This window comes from Stegostoma tigrinum, chromosome 19 (genome assembly GCF_030684315.1).
Source record: "Stegostoma tigrinum isolate sSteTig4 chromosome 19, sSteTig4.hap1, whole genome shotgun sequence".
NCBI lineage: Eukaryota > Metazoa > Chordata > Chondrichthyes > Orectolobiformes > Stegostomatidae > Stegostoma > Stegostoma tigrinum.
Window position 1 is genome coordinate 8,715,590 of NC_081372.1, and position 18,652 is coordinate 8,734,241.

At 39.1% G+C, this 18,652-nt stretch overlaps 1 protein-coding gene across 4 annotated transcripts in view; it reads right to left on the bottom strand.

The window, feature by feature from the left end:
- Window positions 1-754: 754 nt before the first annotated feature.
- The window catches only part of oser1 (oxidative stress responsive serine-rich 1), a 34,006-nt gene continuing 16,108 nt past the window's right edge, over window positions 755-18,652 (bottom strand). For 2 of the 4 annotated variants that reach the window (XM_048550105.2, XM_048550104.2), the window contains exons 2-5: window positions 16,448-16,565; window positions 9,013-9,124; window positions 5,731-5,850; window positions 755-3,847 (exon numbers count right to left, since the gene is read on the bottom strand). In XM_048550105.2, coding sequence (XP_048406062.1) covers window positions 3,145-3,847; window positions 5,731-5,850; window positions 9,013-9,092 — 903 coding nt within the window. In that variant the 5' untranslated portion in view covers window positions 9,093-9,124; window positions 16,448-16,565 and the 3' untranslated portion in view covers window positions 755-3,144. The remainder of the gene's footprint in view (window positions 3,848-5,730; window positions 5,851-9,012; window positions 9,125-16,447; window positions 16,566-18,652) is intronic. The other 2 variants (XM_048550107.2, XM_048550106.2) reach the window with 1 other exon arrangement.

An 18,652-nucleotide genomic window follows, 5' to 3' on the forward strand; every position in this document is an offset into this window, starting at 1 on the left:
GGTGGAAACAATTAGCACTGCAAAACTTTGAAATGCATAGCAAGGAGGGAAGCAGTTCTTAAACATCAATGGGTTGCAGGTTTAGGTAGCACAAATCATTAAAAATATTATACAAAGTTGAAATACATTTTCAAAAGAGGGAATTTTATTTTTTCTAGAGGAAACTACTGCCTTCTTCACCTTATGAAGGATGCATTTAAAACTCAAATGCACTCTTGGCCACCGACGCTGTCAACACGTTTGTTTTAATTTAGCTTGCAACCTTACAGCAACTTTTCAATATGATTAGCAATATGTTTAAATGATGTTTTATTTTTAATAATTCATTGCATCCAGAGGGAAGAGGACAAAGCAAGAAGGGCACAACCATTAATAGGTGGTAAGCTTATGTAAGTTACAAATACTATTAGAGAGATAAAAGTTACACAGTTTAAAACTCAAAAATGGCTACACTCCATTTGAGTGTGAGCTGCTTTGTGAAAGGACCCTCACTTGGTTGCAGACCACCTTGCAGCCTTTTCAGGGAAATAAGAGCTGGAAATTATATGCCTACCTTGTGGGTGATACCCACACCGAGGGGCGTTTACAAAATTAAAGCTGCATTACTTTACAATCTTCCTCTACCATAAAGATGCTTCACCCAATAAAGTGCTCTAACCACAGCCTGCACTGCACCAGGAACCTCAGCCTGAAGCAGCTCAGGCCAAGGATCTCTATCAAGTCACCACTCCAATTAAAAGCAAACAAGAGGCAGTTGAATAAAAGAAATCTGAAATTTATTCCAAAACATGAAGTTAACAGAGCTTTAGAGGCACAAAGTCTTCCATCTTTTCACAGAGCCAAGTTCAATTTGTCAATTCAAAATGATGCAAATTCAAAATTCTTTTAGTGTAAGAAAGACAACAAATGGCATACAGATCCAGAGTACTCTGACTACTTCAAAACTGTTACTACGATTAACAATACCTTTGAGAACTACCACTGAGGGGGTGGCTGTAATACTGAATGGAACACATTAGTGCAGTTTATCCTCTCTTCAAGGAGAGCTTTAAAAACAGGAAAATGGGAACAATCAAATTTAACAGACTCAGCTCAAACTGTGATGAGTCACAATGCAAACAGAGTGGACAAAATATGCAAACTACTTTTTCCAAATTAGATCAGTTTCTTAGCATTGCACTTTCTCCAATTTTTTTACTAATTCAAATTTCTCCCCCATCTCTGTAATCCAGGAGTGTAAATGGACACACCTCACTGCAGTAGAGAGATCATCTAACTCAGCAGACAAGAGGACTCGAACATTCCTTGGTCTCCTTTACTGTGCTACTCAAAAAACCGCAAAAATCAAACTCTTCAAAAACCGGAGGGGTACAGATTGGATTCGATCAGATCAGAAGCAGCATCAGGTATAACTGCAATTTATAACATTTATCCAATACTGAACACCTGGTAACAACTCCCAAAACAAAGCACTACTGGTGCCAAGTGTCAACACAGCCACTGATATCATCAAGAGCTGATACTAGCAAAGGTCTATCTCAAAATGGATTAGCACCCCATGAACGTATTTATAAATAAGAGCACAAAATATAGGTGCAATATAATTAATGCAGATCATGAGTATATAATCCCTTAGGTCATTTAGTCCTCAGTTTTGTATACCATACAAGTCTAGGTAAATCATTCTCCTAATAGTTAATGTTTATAACGAGGAATTGGCATGAAGCCGAGCAAGAGCCTGACCAGTCTGATATCTCAAAGCGGTAGTGGGGAAATGAGGAACAAAAAGAGGTAACAAAAAAAACAAAAATCCTTTTCCACTGCCCCCAATATTACTCAACTTACACCATAATGTTGCCTGCTGAACAGTGATATTTTTCATCTTCTGACAATAGCCATTTCTCTGGTACTATTGGAGACAACTCACACATTTAGCAGAAACTGAAGAAAGAAGTCAATTAGCCTCATTTCAGGTTACACTTCAAAAAAGATGGACAAATGAGAATGAGTCCAAGTGTCTTCAACTTTCAATAAAGATCAGACTTCAAGCCATTTCTCAGATGGTAAAAGGCAGCACTTAAATACTTACCTGCGATTTTAATTTAGCTATTATAAACAGTTTAATTCATCTCAAGAATAGGTCAGATCTAAAGAACTGGAACCACTCGAAAGAGGACATGTTACAGCATTAAAATTCAGAGCCCTGGCAATCCTTTCTTTAAGCCATCTATTCAATATGGTACAGGTGACCCTCTGCCATCATCTTGAAGGGGCAATAAAAAAACCCACCACGGCAGGGGACCTTGGGATCAAAGCAGTTTCAGTCTTTTTGGCGCCCTCTCATCAAAAACAGCTTTTTTTGAAACTGCAGTGTTGGATCTGCATGCCCGAAATACGTGGCAGATGTACTTCTCGGGTTGCTGAAATTGTGCATATGTTTTGCATGGTGCTGTGTTTACAGTCCAATCTACTGAAGAGACCCAACTTCTGCAAATAATTTAGAAGGCAATACTCATCCCCATACCTCTCTTCTCAACGAAAATAAAATTTCATACAGCTCAGAGAGGAGAGAAGGACACGAGGCTGGATTTAATACTTACAGGAAAAATCAGTCATCAGAAATAACTGTCACACAGATAAAGTTCATTTGAGATCAATAGACAAAATGTATACAGCAATGCAGCTTTAAAATTCTAAACCGATGGAAGTCACAATATTTGTGTGTTGTAGGACAATACACACCTAGTTGACTGGCTGCAAGCAGTCAGCAAACCTCTAGCCCCACTACGTTTTCCTTTAGGTAAAAGTCATCTCTGCCCTGAATGTCACATGTGAATGCAATAAATTTTGCTGCTCAGGATGCTTGCTGACATTATATCAAGAATTAATTTCAGACATCGTAAGCCTGTGTCCTAAAAAAAAACACGTTAGTCTAACAGCTTCATGTTTTTACTTGCGACTTACACAAAGCCTCCAAACTACATCAAGGGCCAACACAAATGGTGGGAGGGGAGCGGGTGCGATTTAAAAAAAAACAAATCAAAATTAGGTCTTGCATAATTTCTTTAAGCCAGTATTCCTTGGGGATTTGTTTTCATTCCAGTCACATTAGTTTGTAAATAAATTGGCCATCGAGGATCGTTCTTAGGTGTACATCATTTCAGCCATATGAGACATTTTCTTTGGAATGTACAGGTAATATTCCATATACCCCGAAAGATCTTCAATTGTGATGTCTTCAACAAATGTCCTGGCCTCCTCAGAGCAGGAACGCGGGGAACCCGAGACCCCAGAGCCTGTCTGAGTTCTTCTGCAAGGTGACGTGCGCTGGCGGACCTCAGCCACGCCTCTCTCACATTCCGATATGACACTGCGAAGCCCAGTGAAGGAGTATACCTGAACATCTTGCCATCGTTTGCAACAGCATTTCTCCTTTTGTGAGCAGCAGCATGGGTTTGTCTGGTGAAGCTTTGACAGGGATTGGAAATCAGAGGTTGGCTGGCTCAACTCCAGGGCTGTTGCTGATGCCAGTTTTGGAAAATCAAGAGGGGAGCTGCTGCCAGATTCAGCATCATTACCAGCAGTGTCTTCTGATGATTCTAAGGTGAAGACAGTGGGAACTTTAGCACCGAACACATCTTCAGGCTGTCCGGCTTTGCAGCACTCTTTTGGAGTTTTGCCAGCAAGGCCCTGGTAGGCCTCTGTTTTGTTGCTATGTTTAACCTGACAACTGGCTGCAGGAGCTGCAGAACTACAATAGGTGAATTTAGGAGGATGAAGAATTGGTGATTTGGAACGTCGTCTTCGCTGTGTTCGGATAGCCCCTCGAGCTGGCTTTCTAGTTGAACTACAGATTTGCATTTTCCAGGAGTGGGTAAGTTAACAAAAAAAAAAGGAAAAAAAGGAAATATTTTAGAACATCTGGTTTAACAGTGCCAAAACTCTTACAATCTGCACATACTGGGTAAATTGACATGGAAAACCAACACAATACAGCTCTGTATAGAGACTAACATTCACTAACTTAATACCATCACTCCACTTTTGAATGGGCAGAGTAACAGTGAATTGTCTGATCTGAAGAGTGGCATTTCTGATTATATACTGTAATGTCGATGTACATGATATGCTCAAACGTTTGAGCTGGGGATTGAGCTTATACCCCACCGAGACAAAGAAGCTCTGACAACTAAAGCAAGCATCCGTTTTTGAAGGTGACTCACTTTCCGCCCTGCAGGCAAGCATTAGCTTGATTAGGAGTCTCATTTCAAGGGAAGTTTCAATTCCCTATTTTGTTAGTGTAGGCCATCAAAATCCATAGAGCAGCAATCTGCATGCACATTCATGATTTTCATATAGGCAGGGAATGAAGGAAAGAAAAACAAACGGAATGATGCATATTTAAATAGCACCTTTCATGTCCAGGGCACAATCCAAACAAACAAGGAAACTTATCACAACTAGTGATTTAAGGTTCTTGCGAAGATTTGCAGCTTGGGTGGTGGATGAGCTTGTTGGCTTGCTCATCGTGCTGGCTGGTTATTGTACAATCACCAGCTAGTTCAGAAAGCAAGCCAACAACCACAACTAGTGACGTTGATAAGGAGGTTGGTTACCTGTTTAAATCAGCTCCAAATTATTAAAGTCAGAAGTCACACAAAACCAGGTTATTGTACAATAGGTTTACTTGAAATCCCAAGCTTTTGGAGGAAATTCCCTCTGTCAGGTCACTTCACACTTCCAAAAACTTGCTATTTCAAATAAGCATGTTGGATTATAACCTGGTGTCTTCTGACTTTGTCCAACCCAGTCCAACAGCAGCACCTCAACATCAAATTAAAAAAAGAGAATCCACCCACTCAATTTAAGTTTTGAATTTAATTTAGCAGAATTTTCAACAGATGCCAGAACAGCAAAAGAAAAGCAAGGTTCCTCTCAAGTGGGATATAAAGCGGCTTCCAAGTCAGATAACAATATTCTTGATTCCACTTAGTAAACTGCTTTCTCAGGACATGGGTGGAATTTTGGCACAGACTGAGGCAGGTGCACTATACAATGCATGCAATGCGTTACCAAATCACAAGTGTTATAGTGTATGAGATAGCCATTCTAAACTGGTTTGCCAAATGAGCACCATAAAAATATGCAGACTTGTGGGCAGACAGGGGAATAACAAATCAAGATTTGAATGTTTAGCACACCCACATTCTCATTTTGAATTGTCACATTCACAAAACCAAGCAACAAGCTTGTTTAAAATGCTGTAATAACTTTTACTTTGTTGATTGTTCAGTTGTTAATGCTAAGAATTTAAGGGACATGGACAGAGAAAAAGATTTTGAACTTAAGGAACACTCAGATCATTCAGGAAGGATCAAAAGATTCCTCATATCTTGTGCAGATTTTTTCAAAAACTCCTCTTACAGAGCATGATTCTCCCCTCCCTTTTCAGTTGGTCTTCATTTTCTGTTCTGAGCTTCAGAACATCAGGATGCTGGGAAAGCAGTAATGTGCTTAGGATACTAAATTGAAGTGCTCTGAAGAAACTACTCCAATATAATTGCTAAAACACAAGCAACCATTCAATCATGAACATTTTAGCCGAGCCGAGAAAGATTTGCAATATTATAGAACCACAAACTGGAACTGGCTCTTACGAATAAGTTTTGGTAAACTGGAGGTGGATTCTATAAAATTTACTTAAATCAATGCTAAGCAACAGACTGTTACCCATGCCAGCTTTCTTTGGAAGTACATGTTGTCCTAGGTTTAGCTCCATCAGGACTGCCTCGTACAGATGTCCTTGAAGTTGTTGTTTCAGGATTTACACGGACTGATGCAGGTCCGGCACTGTGAAAAGAAACACGTATGAAGGCAATGTTACAAATACTGTATTTTAACTAGTTCTCAAAATATAAACTCCATCTACAAATCTTATTACATTCTGTTTTATTTCACTCGTAGAATGTGAGCATCATTGGCTAGCCATTATTTATCGCCCACATCCAACTGCCACTGATAAGGTGGTGCCTTGAAGTGCTGCAGTCCATGAACTGTGGGTAGACCCACAATGCCCCAAGGGAGGGAACTCCAAGATATTGACCCAGTGACAGTGAAGGAATGGTGACTTATTCCCATGTTAGGATGATGAGTGACTTGGAAGAAAACTTGCAGGTGGTGGTATCCCATTATATCTCTTGCTTTTGCTCTTTTGGATGAAATGTCATGGGTTTGGAAGGTGTTATCTAAGAATCTTCAGTGAATTTCTGCAGCGCATCTTGTAGATGTCTGCAAGCAGCAGTTTGCGCTGAGGACTGCTTTGTCCTGGATAGTGTCAAGCTTGGAGTATGGTTGGAACTGTGCCCATTCAGGCAAGTGGAGAATATTCCTTCACACCCCTGATGTGTGCCTTGTAGATGATGGACAGGCTTTGGGGAAATCAAGAGGCGAGTTACTCCATAGTATTCCTAGCTTCTAACTTGCCCTTATAATTATTGTATTTATAATGGAAAGTCCAGTCGATTTTTGTTAACCCTAACCCCCAGGACAGTGCTGAATCTCCCATTATCAACAATATTAAGATTGAATGTCCAGGGGCAGTAATCAAGATTGTCTCTTAATGGAGTTGGTCATTACCTGCCATTTGTCACATACCTCTTGTCAGTCCATAATTAATGTATGATCCTAAACAATTAACCTTTTCAGCTGAATCTAAATGGAAAGCAATATTTCGTGTAGTCTACTGATCAGAGGGATGAAGTGAAAGTAGATGGTCAGGCCCTATAAGATAGGCAGTAAGTGGTCTCGAGAGCACACCAACATGTACTAACTCAGGGAGGCAAGTCATAAAATGTGCTCTGATGTTTCAATGCCAGATCTAGAAATTTAGTTGAAAAGCATAGTAAACACAAGTATTGAACACGTGTTGGTTACTGCAACAATTAATCTGCAATTCTTTCAGTATAAAGAAGCACAGACCTCTACAGCAACATTTAAGCTTTAGCTAATAGCTGCAGTTGAGTTTTCCAAAACTTTAGGAAGAAAAAGCTATGTCCCAAGTGCACCAAGGAACAGGAATATCAAAAGAGGCAGGGGAGCCTACAGGGCAGCAGATGAGAAGAAAGGACAGGGAAACGAGAATTTTTTGGGGGGGCAGTGAGAGGAGATACGCCAGCTTGTTCTTCTGATTGTAGTGGCCTTGACAATTCTAGGGTTTAGACCACAGATCTCTTTAAATGGCACTAACTCCCAAGAAAGTAATTAAAGCAAACTCCAATCACATAAGCACTTTGATACGATACGGCACAGCACAGCACCAGGCCCTTCGGGCCACCACGATGCCTTTCTAAACTGATCCCATGTGGTTGCATATCCCTCTATTTCCTGCCTCTTCACATGTTTGTCTAAAAGCCTCAAACATTGTTACGGCATTGACCCCACCAGCTCCCCTGGCAGCACATTCCAGGCACCTACCAGCCTCAGCTTAAAAAAAAACCCTGTCTCACACATCTCCTTTACACTTTATCCCTCTGATCTCCACCATATTGCTGTGACTCTAATTCTCAATGACAAGCACAGCAAAGCTGAGTAGTTCACTACTGTCACCAAACTGACACCCAAAACATGAGGGGAAAATGGGTACAGCATTCATTTTAGATGCACCAATTAATCCAAAGGGTTCTCCTTCAAATCACACAGATACCACGACTTGGTCCAAGTAACTTGACAGTGTTGAGTTCTTGGAATTTGGCATTTATCACAATATTTGTAGAAATACTTATTAATCATCATCTCCATTGATATTTATCAACTCATTATATTCACTAGAGACATTTTCATTCAGATGCCACTTCCACTGACCTGAAAATCAGTGATGTTTTCTAGCTAATATAAAAATACAGTAATCCTACAGGCTACAATATTTATTTCTGCATCTCTAAGCAAGTGATTTCATCCAGCCACCTACTTGGAAAAACACTCCCAGGGACTAGTCTACAGACTCAGAAACCAAGGATATATTTTTAAAAGCTAACATGACTCAGCAATGGTACCCTTCCTTCACATCTCCTACTGGGAGGATAACAAATTTAAAAAGGTGTTCTACGTAGACAATGCAAGATAAGTCTGGGGCTTTCTTTGGCTGTCCTGGGGAGGCTACGTAACCTTTTCCAGAACTGTAAAAGAATGGCTGGGGTGGGAGGGAGTAGTCCAGAATTAGCATTATCTCCCTCAAGCACATCTCCCACTCCATCTTAGAGTGGTTTCCCTCAGTACTGAACTGTGGCAATTACTTATAGTTCACTAACAGTATCTTTAGATCAAAAATCTCACAATCAAATGCTTTTCTTTTGCAACTACTTTTGTTACTTAATTTGACTATTTCCAATACATAGTCACTTAAACTGACATCCTACCTTACACTACAACAGTTTCATGAACTGATGGTCTGACATCAGGTCTCAAGAAGTGACCACACTGTCTTTTCTAGCAAATATGATGCACTGCAGATGACCCGGGTTCCCTCACAAGCAGCAGGCACTAAAAAGAATCCTGGTGGTATGGAGATAGTAGGAACTGCCAATGCCGGAGAATATAATCTGCGATAACAAGATGTAGAGCTGGATGAACACAGCAGGCCAAGCAGCAGAGGGACAGGAAAGCTTATGTTACAGGTCTGGCCCCTTCTTCAGAAATGTGCCAGAGCCGGAGCGTAGGATGTAAGGTGGGTTAAAAAAGGAACAAATAGGTGGAGAGGAGACAGACAGGCCAAGGAGGCACTTGCTGTGTTCATCCAGCTCTATGCCTTGTTATCCCCAGTGGTATGGAGATAACATTTGCTGCAACAGCCACATCCCTGCACAGGATTTCTGATTCTCCACTCTAATAGTGGATCACTCCTGTACTGTATCACCATACTATATCATCTGGTGCAGAATCTCTAACATTAATGTCATGGCCTACATGCTCAGCTAAATGAGTGGATATTTGTGTATCACTATTATTTCTACTTACTGCTCAGAGTCCACTTTAAGTTTTTTGAACGCCATCTGCAGGCTCTCCTCATCCTCACCACCTTTGCTCTCCGATTCCATGGCTGGAGCAAACGCCTAGGAGTAAATGCTGTCTGAAACAAAGATTACAAGCATACTTTCAATTTTGGGCCAATTCAAAAAGTATGCTTTTTTAAAAAAAGTTTTGTTTTTCACTTTTGAAAGATTTCTTAACAGTGACTAGGAGAAACCCTACATATTCCAACTGTCAATATATTAATTCCCTACCCATCTAAAGTCAAAGCATCAAATTAAATTGAAGTCAGCCAAGTTCAAACTTGGCAAAGTAATTCTCTTTTCTGCCAAGCAAGGCGAGTACAGATGGAGAAATTGATTCACAAGTTTTACCCAGGATTTAAGACAATTACTGATTTTCAAACCTGATCTGTATGATTGTCATTCAAATGATAGGAACAGTCAGTCTTTCCCAGCTGTTCAGATTCTTCTCGGAACATAAACAGAACATTTAACTTTACAAGTATTTTATAATTAGGACCACAAAGCTTTTTGCACGAAGTCCTATGAAGCCATCATTTCTGTAGTTGCCTTCCTAGTTTCCAGTTCCAATAATACCACTTTACAATTTTGGAAAGTTATTGATGAACATGCATTTAACTTTTTAGGTCTTAATTTCTGGAATTCTTGGATAAATCCTCCTTAAAAATCTTATGTTTCTCATTTTAGCTTGGTAGCACTTGTGTTCGACCAAAACAAAATTCCATGAAGTTCCCTGAAATATGTTCAAAACTCTACCATTCCACAGGCTCTCAATCCTCTGTGCAAGAAGTTTTTCTCTCTCCCTTTTCTCCAACCTAAACCTTTTAAGTGCAATTACGTATCAATGACCTTACTACATACACCTCAGTCACAGGAAACAAATCTTTCGAACTACCATGTCTGATCCTTCAACTGTCCTAATCTAACAAATGGACACACTTTCAAACCTCTCTCTGGATTTGCATTGCATGATATTTGTGTTGAAACGTTACCATTACCTCAAAAGGATCAATAACCAGAAAGCTATTAATTCCAAAGGTGATGAAAAAAAGCAGAGGTTACAATAAAAGTTGTTTTAGCCACAGCAAGTGGATTTTAAAGGGAGATTCAATCATAGCCTACCAGAATCTTTCAAAAAGGGAATCGAATAGATAATGGAAAGAAAAACATTTGTAAATATATGGGGGCACAGCAGAGTACTACTACTAACTGGAATCCTTTCCAAAAGCACCGGTTCAGATTTGATGCATCAAAAGGCATTGATTTTTATTCATTAGTGGGATGTGACAGTCATTGGCAATGTCAGCATTTATTACTCATCCCCAAATAACTTAAGGTAGTGGTGAGTTCTTATTTCCTGCAGTTGTTTTGGTGAAGGCAAATCCATGATGTTAAAATAGGGCCTTCAAGGATACTGACTGTTGTGTGCTTCCCTACTGAATAATTCCATACTTGCATACAAGAATCTTTGATCTCTGATTCTTTAAGGGTTTGGTGCCATCATGTGGCTAACAAGATGTATAGCAGCATTTCAAATCACATGGTGTGGAAGCCAACTATTGCGCAATTGCAATCATATAAAAGTATAATTCTACATCTGAAATACATTTAACTTCTTCGATTGTAATATACAATTTGAAATGTAAAAAAATGTAGGCCGTTGGACAAAGAAGAGAGACTAATTATAAAATTAGTGGTGTACCGCAAGGGTCGGTGTTGCGTCCACTGTTGTTTGTCATTTTTATAAATGACCTGGATGAGGACGTAGAAGGATGGGTTAGTAAATTTGCAGACGACACTAAGGTCGGTGGAGTTGTGGATAGTGATGAAGGATGTTGTAGGTTGCAGAGAGACATAGATAAGCTGCAGAGCTGGGCTGAGAGGTGGCAAATGGAGTTTAATGCAGACAAGTGTGAGGTGATGCACTTTGGTAGGAGTAACTGGAAGGCAAAGTACAGGGCTAATGGTAAGATTCTTGGTAGTGTGGACGAACAGAGAGATCTTGGTGTCCTTGTACACAGATCCTTGAAAGTTGCCACACAGGTTGACAGGGCTGTTAAGAAGGCATAACAGTGTTTTAGCTTTTATTAATAGGGGGATCAAGTTCCGGAACCGAGAGGTTATGGTGAAGCTGTACAAAACTCTGATGCGGCCGCACTTGGAGTATTGTGTACAGTTCTGGTCACTGCATTATAAGGAGGATGTGGAAGCTTTGGAAAGGGTGCAGAGGAGACTTACTAGGATGTGGCTTGGTATGGAGGGAAGGTCTTACAAGGAAAGGCTGAGGGACTTGAGGCTGTTTTCATTAGAGAGAAGAAGGTTGAGAGGTGACTTAATTGAAATATATAAAATAATCAGAGGGTTAGATAGGGTGGATAGGGAGAGCCTTCTTAGGATGGTGACGGCGAGCGCGAGGGGGCATAGCTTTAAATTGAGGGGTGAAAGATATAGGACAGATGTCAGAGGTGGTTTCTTTACTCAGAGAGTAGTAAGGGAATGGAACGCTTTGCCTGCAACGGTAGTGGATTCGCCAACTTTAGGTATATTTAAGTCGTGATTGGATAAGCATATGGACGTACATGGAATAGTGTAGGTTAGATGGGCTTGATATTGGTATGACAGGTCGGCACAACATCGAGGGCTGAAGGGCCTGTACTGTGCTGTGATGTTCTATGATAAATGCTTTCAAAGAGAAGGTACAAACTGAATGAATAATCTCTTGTGCTGTTTGTTTTGATGAAGTGATTGGTGATATTCAAGCAGCAAGTCTCAAGCATTACAGATTACACATGGCTAAAAGGGGATTCTTGAAGGGAAAACAGACAGTAATTTTAACGACAGTATATTGTGAAATCATACTCTTTCAATACATAGTGTGCACCATCCAGGTTTACCTCACATTTAAAAAGCTGCAAGTTTCATTCTCCATCAACTGAGCCTTTAAACTACAATACCTTTAACAGAGTCCCAAGCCGCTTCAAAAGGTTAGATAGTAGGCAGCTCAGCACAAGTTTAAAAAAAAACATGCTGAAAATATTCAGCAGCGAAGACTGCATTTCTAGTTCTGAGAAAGGGTCACCGGATCTGAAACATAAACCCTATTTTCTCCTCCACAGATGCTGCCAGACTTGCTGAGCTTTTCCAGCAACTTTGTTTTTGTGAATGCATTTCTGGTGAATGTTTTTAGTTTCAGATTTCAGTGCAACATTTTGCTTTGCAGATTAAGATCGGATTCAGACCCTCAGTAAGGATTGGCATGTTAAAAGGAAGTGAGCAATGCAGACTTTAAAAACAGGTATTGAGGAAAATATACATAAAATGAGCAGATAGGGTCAATTTTTCTCCATTGATGGTGGAACAGAGAACAAAAAAGAAAGATTGGTCAACAAAATGGACAGCCAAGAGGCTGTGAGGAAGTTTCAAAGACAGGATGAATAACGTATTTTAAACGAACATTTGGAACAAGAGGAAACCTGTGTAAATTTAGGAGGATAGGGGTGATTAGAAAGCTGGACAATAGAATATGGATAAATAACAGTTACATTATGTGCAACCAGGTTCCATGAAATGTGTGACATGGAAAAGATCGTTTGGACAAGGAAATTGAGCTTCAGATAGCTGGGAAATTCGGGTAGACTGGCAATCCTGAATAACAAACCAATGTTCATGGTTTGAGCTTCAAATTCCAAACATGTCAGATCATGCACATACAGCTTCAGTTTTGGGAAGGACTGTGGACAATGAACTATTGCTTGGTCGTGTCCAATATGGCAGCTTCACTGCATAAATGTTAATCCAAAAACAAAAAGCTGGTGCTCATCCAGGATGGCAACAGCTAGATGCATAAAATTCAGGCAATAGTTGGAGGAAAGGATGGGCATCCTTAACACAGTCACCTAAACTGTCCCCAAATTGTTTATTAATAGATAACATATAGACATAGACAGGAAGGGTCCAGAATACAACCGCAAGTCAAGCCAGCATTAAATTATGCAGGCAGAAAAAGAAAATCACTGTTAGAGGTGCTCGGATTACATTGAGTTAGAAATAAGATTGGGCAAATCAAAAATGTCATAAGTCATAGAGGTGGCACATTGCATCAGTCAAACATCCGAAAGGATCAATTCATCACAGCTGCACTCATGACTGTTGCAAGACTGTAAATAACTTGGTTTGACCAAGAAAAACAGCACACCAGGAGGTCACACTGCCCAGACAGGGTCAGACACTGTTGGTTGGGCGTAAAATCAGACTGAGGTGGGAATGGTGGGAGCAGCGGATGGTGAAAAATTATTATAGAACAGAGGCTGAAGTTGTACAAAGTACAAACTGAACTGAGAAAGTACAGAGGTCATGGATCCAAACTTTCCAGAGCATCAGCATCATATCAGTAAGTTCATGACATTACTTTGAACATGGCTTTTGGACTGGGCAACAGGAATGAAAATCTTAGAATTATTTTACAACAATTGAAACCAAAGGAAGTTGGAGGGTGCGTGAGTATACCCTCTAAAGTTTCAATGAAAAAAAGCTGCAGAGAAGAAAAATGTTCACAATTATTTTATGCGCCAAAGGGAAAGCTTAAAAATTACAAGGCACAGTAGAAAGCTTACATGACTGATGTTTTTGACGTAAGGATCTTAACTAGTTATTTGCTGATCAACCTGCTCAGATGTTGTTGCATACCTCCACAGTTGATGTGACCTGACCTCAGGCCCCATAGTTCAGCAGTAGGGACACGAACCCGTGCTACAGGAGACCCATGAAACCATCACATAGCAACACATTAAATATCACTCAGATGCAGCAAGTGCCATAACTACAATCACGTGACACCAGTAGAAATGAAGTGTTAAATAATTTGCTACTATATCTTAAGTGACTTAAAACAAAAAATAACGAACGATGTAGTATTGAAACAAACACTACTTATTTCCAAGTAAATATTTTCTTGTCAAAGTTTAAATAATGGATAGTGTAGATAGTGATTTGGACAAAGTCACACCTTTATTGCATAGACAGTAGATTAACAATTGCAGGACTGATGAGCTCAGTTCTAAATAGGAGCCTTTGAACAGGTGGGCAGAATCAGCTGCCAAACTTTAAAGATCAACAAGCAATCAAATCACTTTGCAAATATTACAGAAACATATTCAGGGAATGTGGAAAATGGCTACTGTCTACACTGGGGAAGACCCAGTATCACTTCAGAGTAATGTTACAGCACAGACCTGAAGTCACTGCAGAGTTTAAATGCTAGCTGATTTCTTTCTGCTTTCCTAGCACATCGCTCATTGCCAGCCAAATTGTAATATTAGTGGATTAATAGCACAGTCAGATTTTTACTAACAGTGGAAAAAAAATCACTTAATATAAGTGTGCAAACTGGCATACTTCCAACACTTGACCAAGTTTACTAAAGTGTCAAATTTACAAACTCACTTTAGCGTTCCAAAGAGGAATCATATTGGACTCAATACTAACTGTTTCTCTCCACAGATGCTGCCAGACAATTAGCATTGTTTTTATTTCCCTCGCTATAATAACTTGCACTATCAGTTTTAAAAAATACATTGGTCTACACAAAACAGTTATACTGCTATCTCCCGCCCCAAAACCTTTGAGTTATCTGGAGTTGTTCTCCTCAGCCCACATCCCTAACAAGAGGTAGCAGATGTCCCAATGTGAACATTATTCCTATCTCCAATTTCTCTGCAAATTAATACCACAAAGTTAATAAAAAGTCCTCAGAAACTCAAACACTAATTGACTTAAATTTGAAACAAAGTACTGGAAATACTCAGGGTTGGTCTTATCTGGAAAGCCAGAAAGAGTTAATGGTTCAAGTCTGTCATTCTACAGAGACACACAATTCAAACTATGTCGGTATGACAGTCAAATGTATTTGAAAAGGCTTTTGGTCCTATTTAGAATCAAAATAATACAGCACAGGAGACGGCTATTCAATCCATCACGTTTTGTCATTTCTTTACAAGTTATTCAGTTCCAGCCGATTCTTCTTCCACAGCTCTGCAAATTTCACAATTACCAAATCTGCCTCCACCACCCCTTCAGGCAGTTCATTTCAGCTCATGGCTCACAATAGTTTTTAAAATTACAGCCTTGAATTCTTTTGCCAGTTAATTCTGCAGTGTCTAATTCAACAATATTACACATTTGTTAACTATTATAATGAGTGTCTTTTCACATGCATATATAAGTTAAAAACTAAAGCTATCCGATCTTTAAATCACTATTTATTTTTCTGATGGTATATTTGCTATCTTCCGCTTTTTGGAAGGAACAGGGAAATTGCTGAGGGCATCAGACAAATTCCCCAACAAATATTTTAACAATAATTATTGATCAAAACAGCCCAAGGGAATGTACAAGAGCACAAACTTCCATTTGTAAAAGTTTTTGGCTGTAATAGGAACTCCCATAAACAAGAGCAGAAATCAAGAGAGTCAGGGGAAAAAGTCCAAACTGCAAGAACAGTCACTGCAGGAGCCTTCCAAACATAGTTCATAAACTATTTCAAGATTTCCAATTGCAGCTACTATAAACATTTGAAACAGTTTCAAACATCAGATCACAAAACTGGTGCAAACCAAATAAACAAAAAAAAAAAAGGGCTCATTACCTGTTGCTTACCTTACTTCCATTGAGTGGAGAAGGGACATATACTTGGCTGAAAGCACTGCATGACTCCCAAATTATACAGGGATCTCATTTAGTACTAATGCCAGTATCAAAATAACAAAAAGAAACTAAGTGGTAAATAAGTCTTGTTTTGGCAAAAGATTTTATAGCTGTTAGGTCAAAACTGGCCACTGCAGTAATATACTGCAAGATTCTAGGATGCAGTTTACTTACATGTCCATGTAATGAAAAACAGCTATATTCTATAATGAATTCTTGATCTACTCTGCAAGTTTAATGCCCCACGCAGTGAATGTGAAAAGTGTTCCAGGTGCAGTGAGCCCATGTACTAAAATTGGTTACTAGCAATGCAATGGTCAGCTGAAGAAACAGACATTTTTTACAGCAAGTGAAGTTTAGGCTTTTGTTCAATAAATCTTAATGAAGTATCAAATTAATCCCTTCAAGTGGTGGAAACTTAGATTTCTTCCCTTGGCCAATAATTTATTTGAAACCGATCAATTTTTTTTTCCCCAGTCAGAACACTGAAGGAGGGTCACTGGATCTGAAAGGTTAACTGTGCTTTCTCTCCAACAGATGCTGCCAAAGTTTTCCCAGCAATTAGTTTTGGTTTCGGATTTCCAGCACCCCCAGTTCTTTGGTTTAGGAATTTTTCTTCTTAGTATCACAATAACATTAGCTTAGCTTCAAGTAAACACTCATTTCTCTTTCTTTTCCTTACTTGTTTTAAGTCCTACCTTTAAACAGTTGAATGAACAACTGGAAATTCGCTCATTTTAGTTTCTCGAAGTCCCTGATCTCTCTCTCTTTCAGTTCCATTTTCTATGCAACCTCCCGAAACACTGACTAGTTTTCCTTGTATGTGAAAGAAAGAAAAAATCATGAACTTGACATTTTTAAAAATGCACTCAAAAAACCAAATTTCTCAGATGTTCATCTAGAAATTCTACATTACAAAACAATACCACCAATGGTATGAGACATTACAGGAGCATTTTTACTTTTCATTCCTCTGAAGTTCTGTACAAAAAATGCAGCTGAATTTACCATGTTTCTATACAAACTGTAGATTGAAAGTATTCAAACATTGTATACTTTCAATGCGTAAGGAAACCAGGATCAAAATGTCAAAAGATACCAAAAATTAGAAACACTGCTTTAATTGATGCTAGTTATGTAGCAATGAAGAACTTAACAGGCATGATAAGAGAATATGCATGATTCCAAGAAAACCAGAGCACCTGACACAAGTGATGACTAGACGCACTGCTTGCATGCAGCTAAAGAAGTGACATATTGTTTCCACACCAAATAACCGAATAGTGTTAGCAGAAAAACCATCTTGATTAAGTGCAATTTACAAATTAAAACACATGAAAATCCACATATTTTGTGGAGGTGGTGGTGGGAATTTATTTTTTACTTGATTTCAAGGAAAAATACGAACTATAAATGCTGAAAATCATGGCACAATTAGTCAAGGGAAGTGCAAAGAGATCACTGGTTTGGTTGAAAATCTTTCATTAAAAAAGATGTCAGTTCCAAAGAGTGGGAGGATTCAAGACCAAGATATAATTAGGACAGAGTATAAGGCGGTTTTGGTAATGCAGAGGGTATGGAATAGGTGGCTCATCTGAAGTCGAATAGGAAGCTAAATTTTCCAAGTGGGCTGGTTGATCTCTGAAGGCAATCAAATCGGTGGCTACATAATAGTTGAGGTAATACTGCAGAAAACAGATCCTGATATTTGTGGACTATTTCTGCTTCTTTAGCAGAAATGTCAAACAAATTTGGAGAACTCAGTCAATGCAACAGTTGACAGTCATGAGGTAAATCTAGATACTTATGATGTCACAAGTTAAAAGAACATTAACTGTGCCTTTTCTAAAGATATAAATGGATATGTAATTGTCAAAGTTCTACAAAGTTTTTGCAATATCCATGTGGTAAAATGCCAAGGACTGTCTCCTTTACCTCAGCATATAGGCTTGAATACAACAGGATAATCACCATGATATTGCAAATTTTCAGCTTATAGCACAATACAAAAAAAAGTTAGAGTTTTCACTTCCAGTGTGGAGTTAGCAAACACGACAATGATTGAGCTTTTGTGGTCTGCTGAAATTCAAGTAGAGGTGCCCAGTTTATGCAGAGGGCCCTGCATACCACCAGATCATATTATCATTAGCTTTGTATATTCATAAATTCAAGAGGACAGGGATTTACAGCCTAAATGTGAGGCACAAAGGTAAGATTGCGTGGCTGCAAGCTCAAAGGCTGCTGTGGAGCTCAAACCAAGTTCTGAAAGCTGAGTTCCCTGTGTATTTTTACTATTTTAGCTGGTGGGCATTGTGATAAAACATGTATGGTATATCAAAGTATGGAAAACAAAAACAGCAACACATTAGGATTTCAAAACCTTACACCAACCCTTCATTTACACTGACCTAATTCAGTACGTGTTAGACAGCAAGTGTCTGTAAACCACTCCAGTAACAGTGGAATAAACCAGTGTAGTTTACAAGTAAACATTGAAGGCCACCTTTGATCAAATCTACTAATAACATCCTCAAAAGAATTCCAGTAGATTAGTCCAGCATGATTTCACTTTTATAAATCCATACTGACAGTATCTAATTTTAAACACTTTTTTAAAGTGTACTGCTTTAAAATACTTAAATGGATTCTTGTATCTTCCCCAGCTACTAATGTCATACTTGCAGCTCTATAAATTCCCTGTTCTCTCTCTACCTCATTCTTAAACAGTGGGGTTACATTAGCTATCCTCCAATCTGTGTGGTTTGTTCCACAGTCTAAAGAATCTTGGAAGATGACCACCAATGCATCTATCGCTAGGACCACTTCCTGAAAAAGTATTCTGGGGTGCAAATTAACAGGCCCCAGGGATTTATCAGCCTTCAATCCCATCAATTTTTCCAATG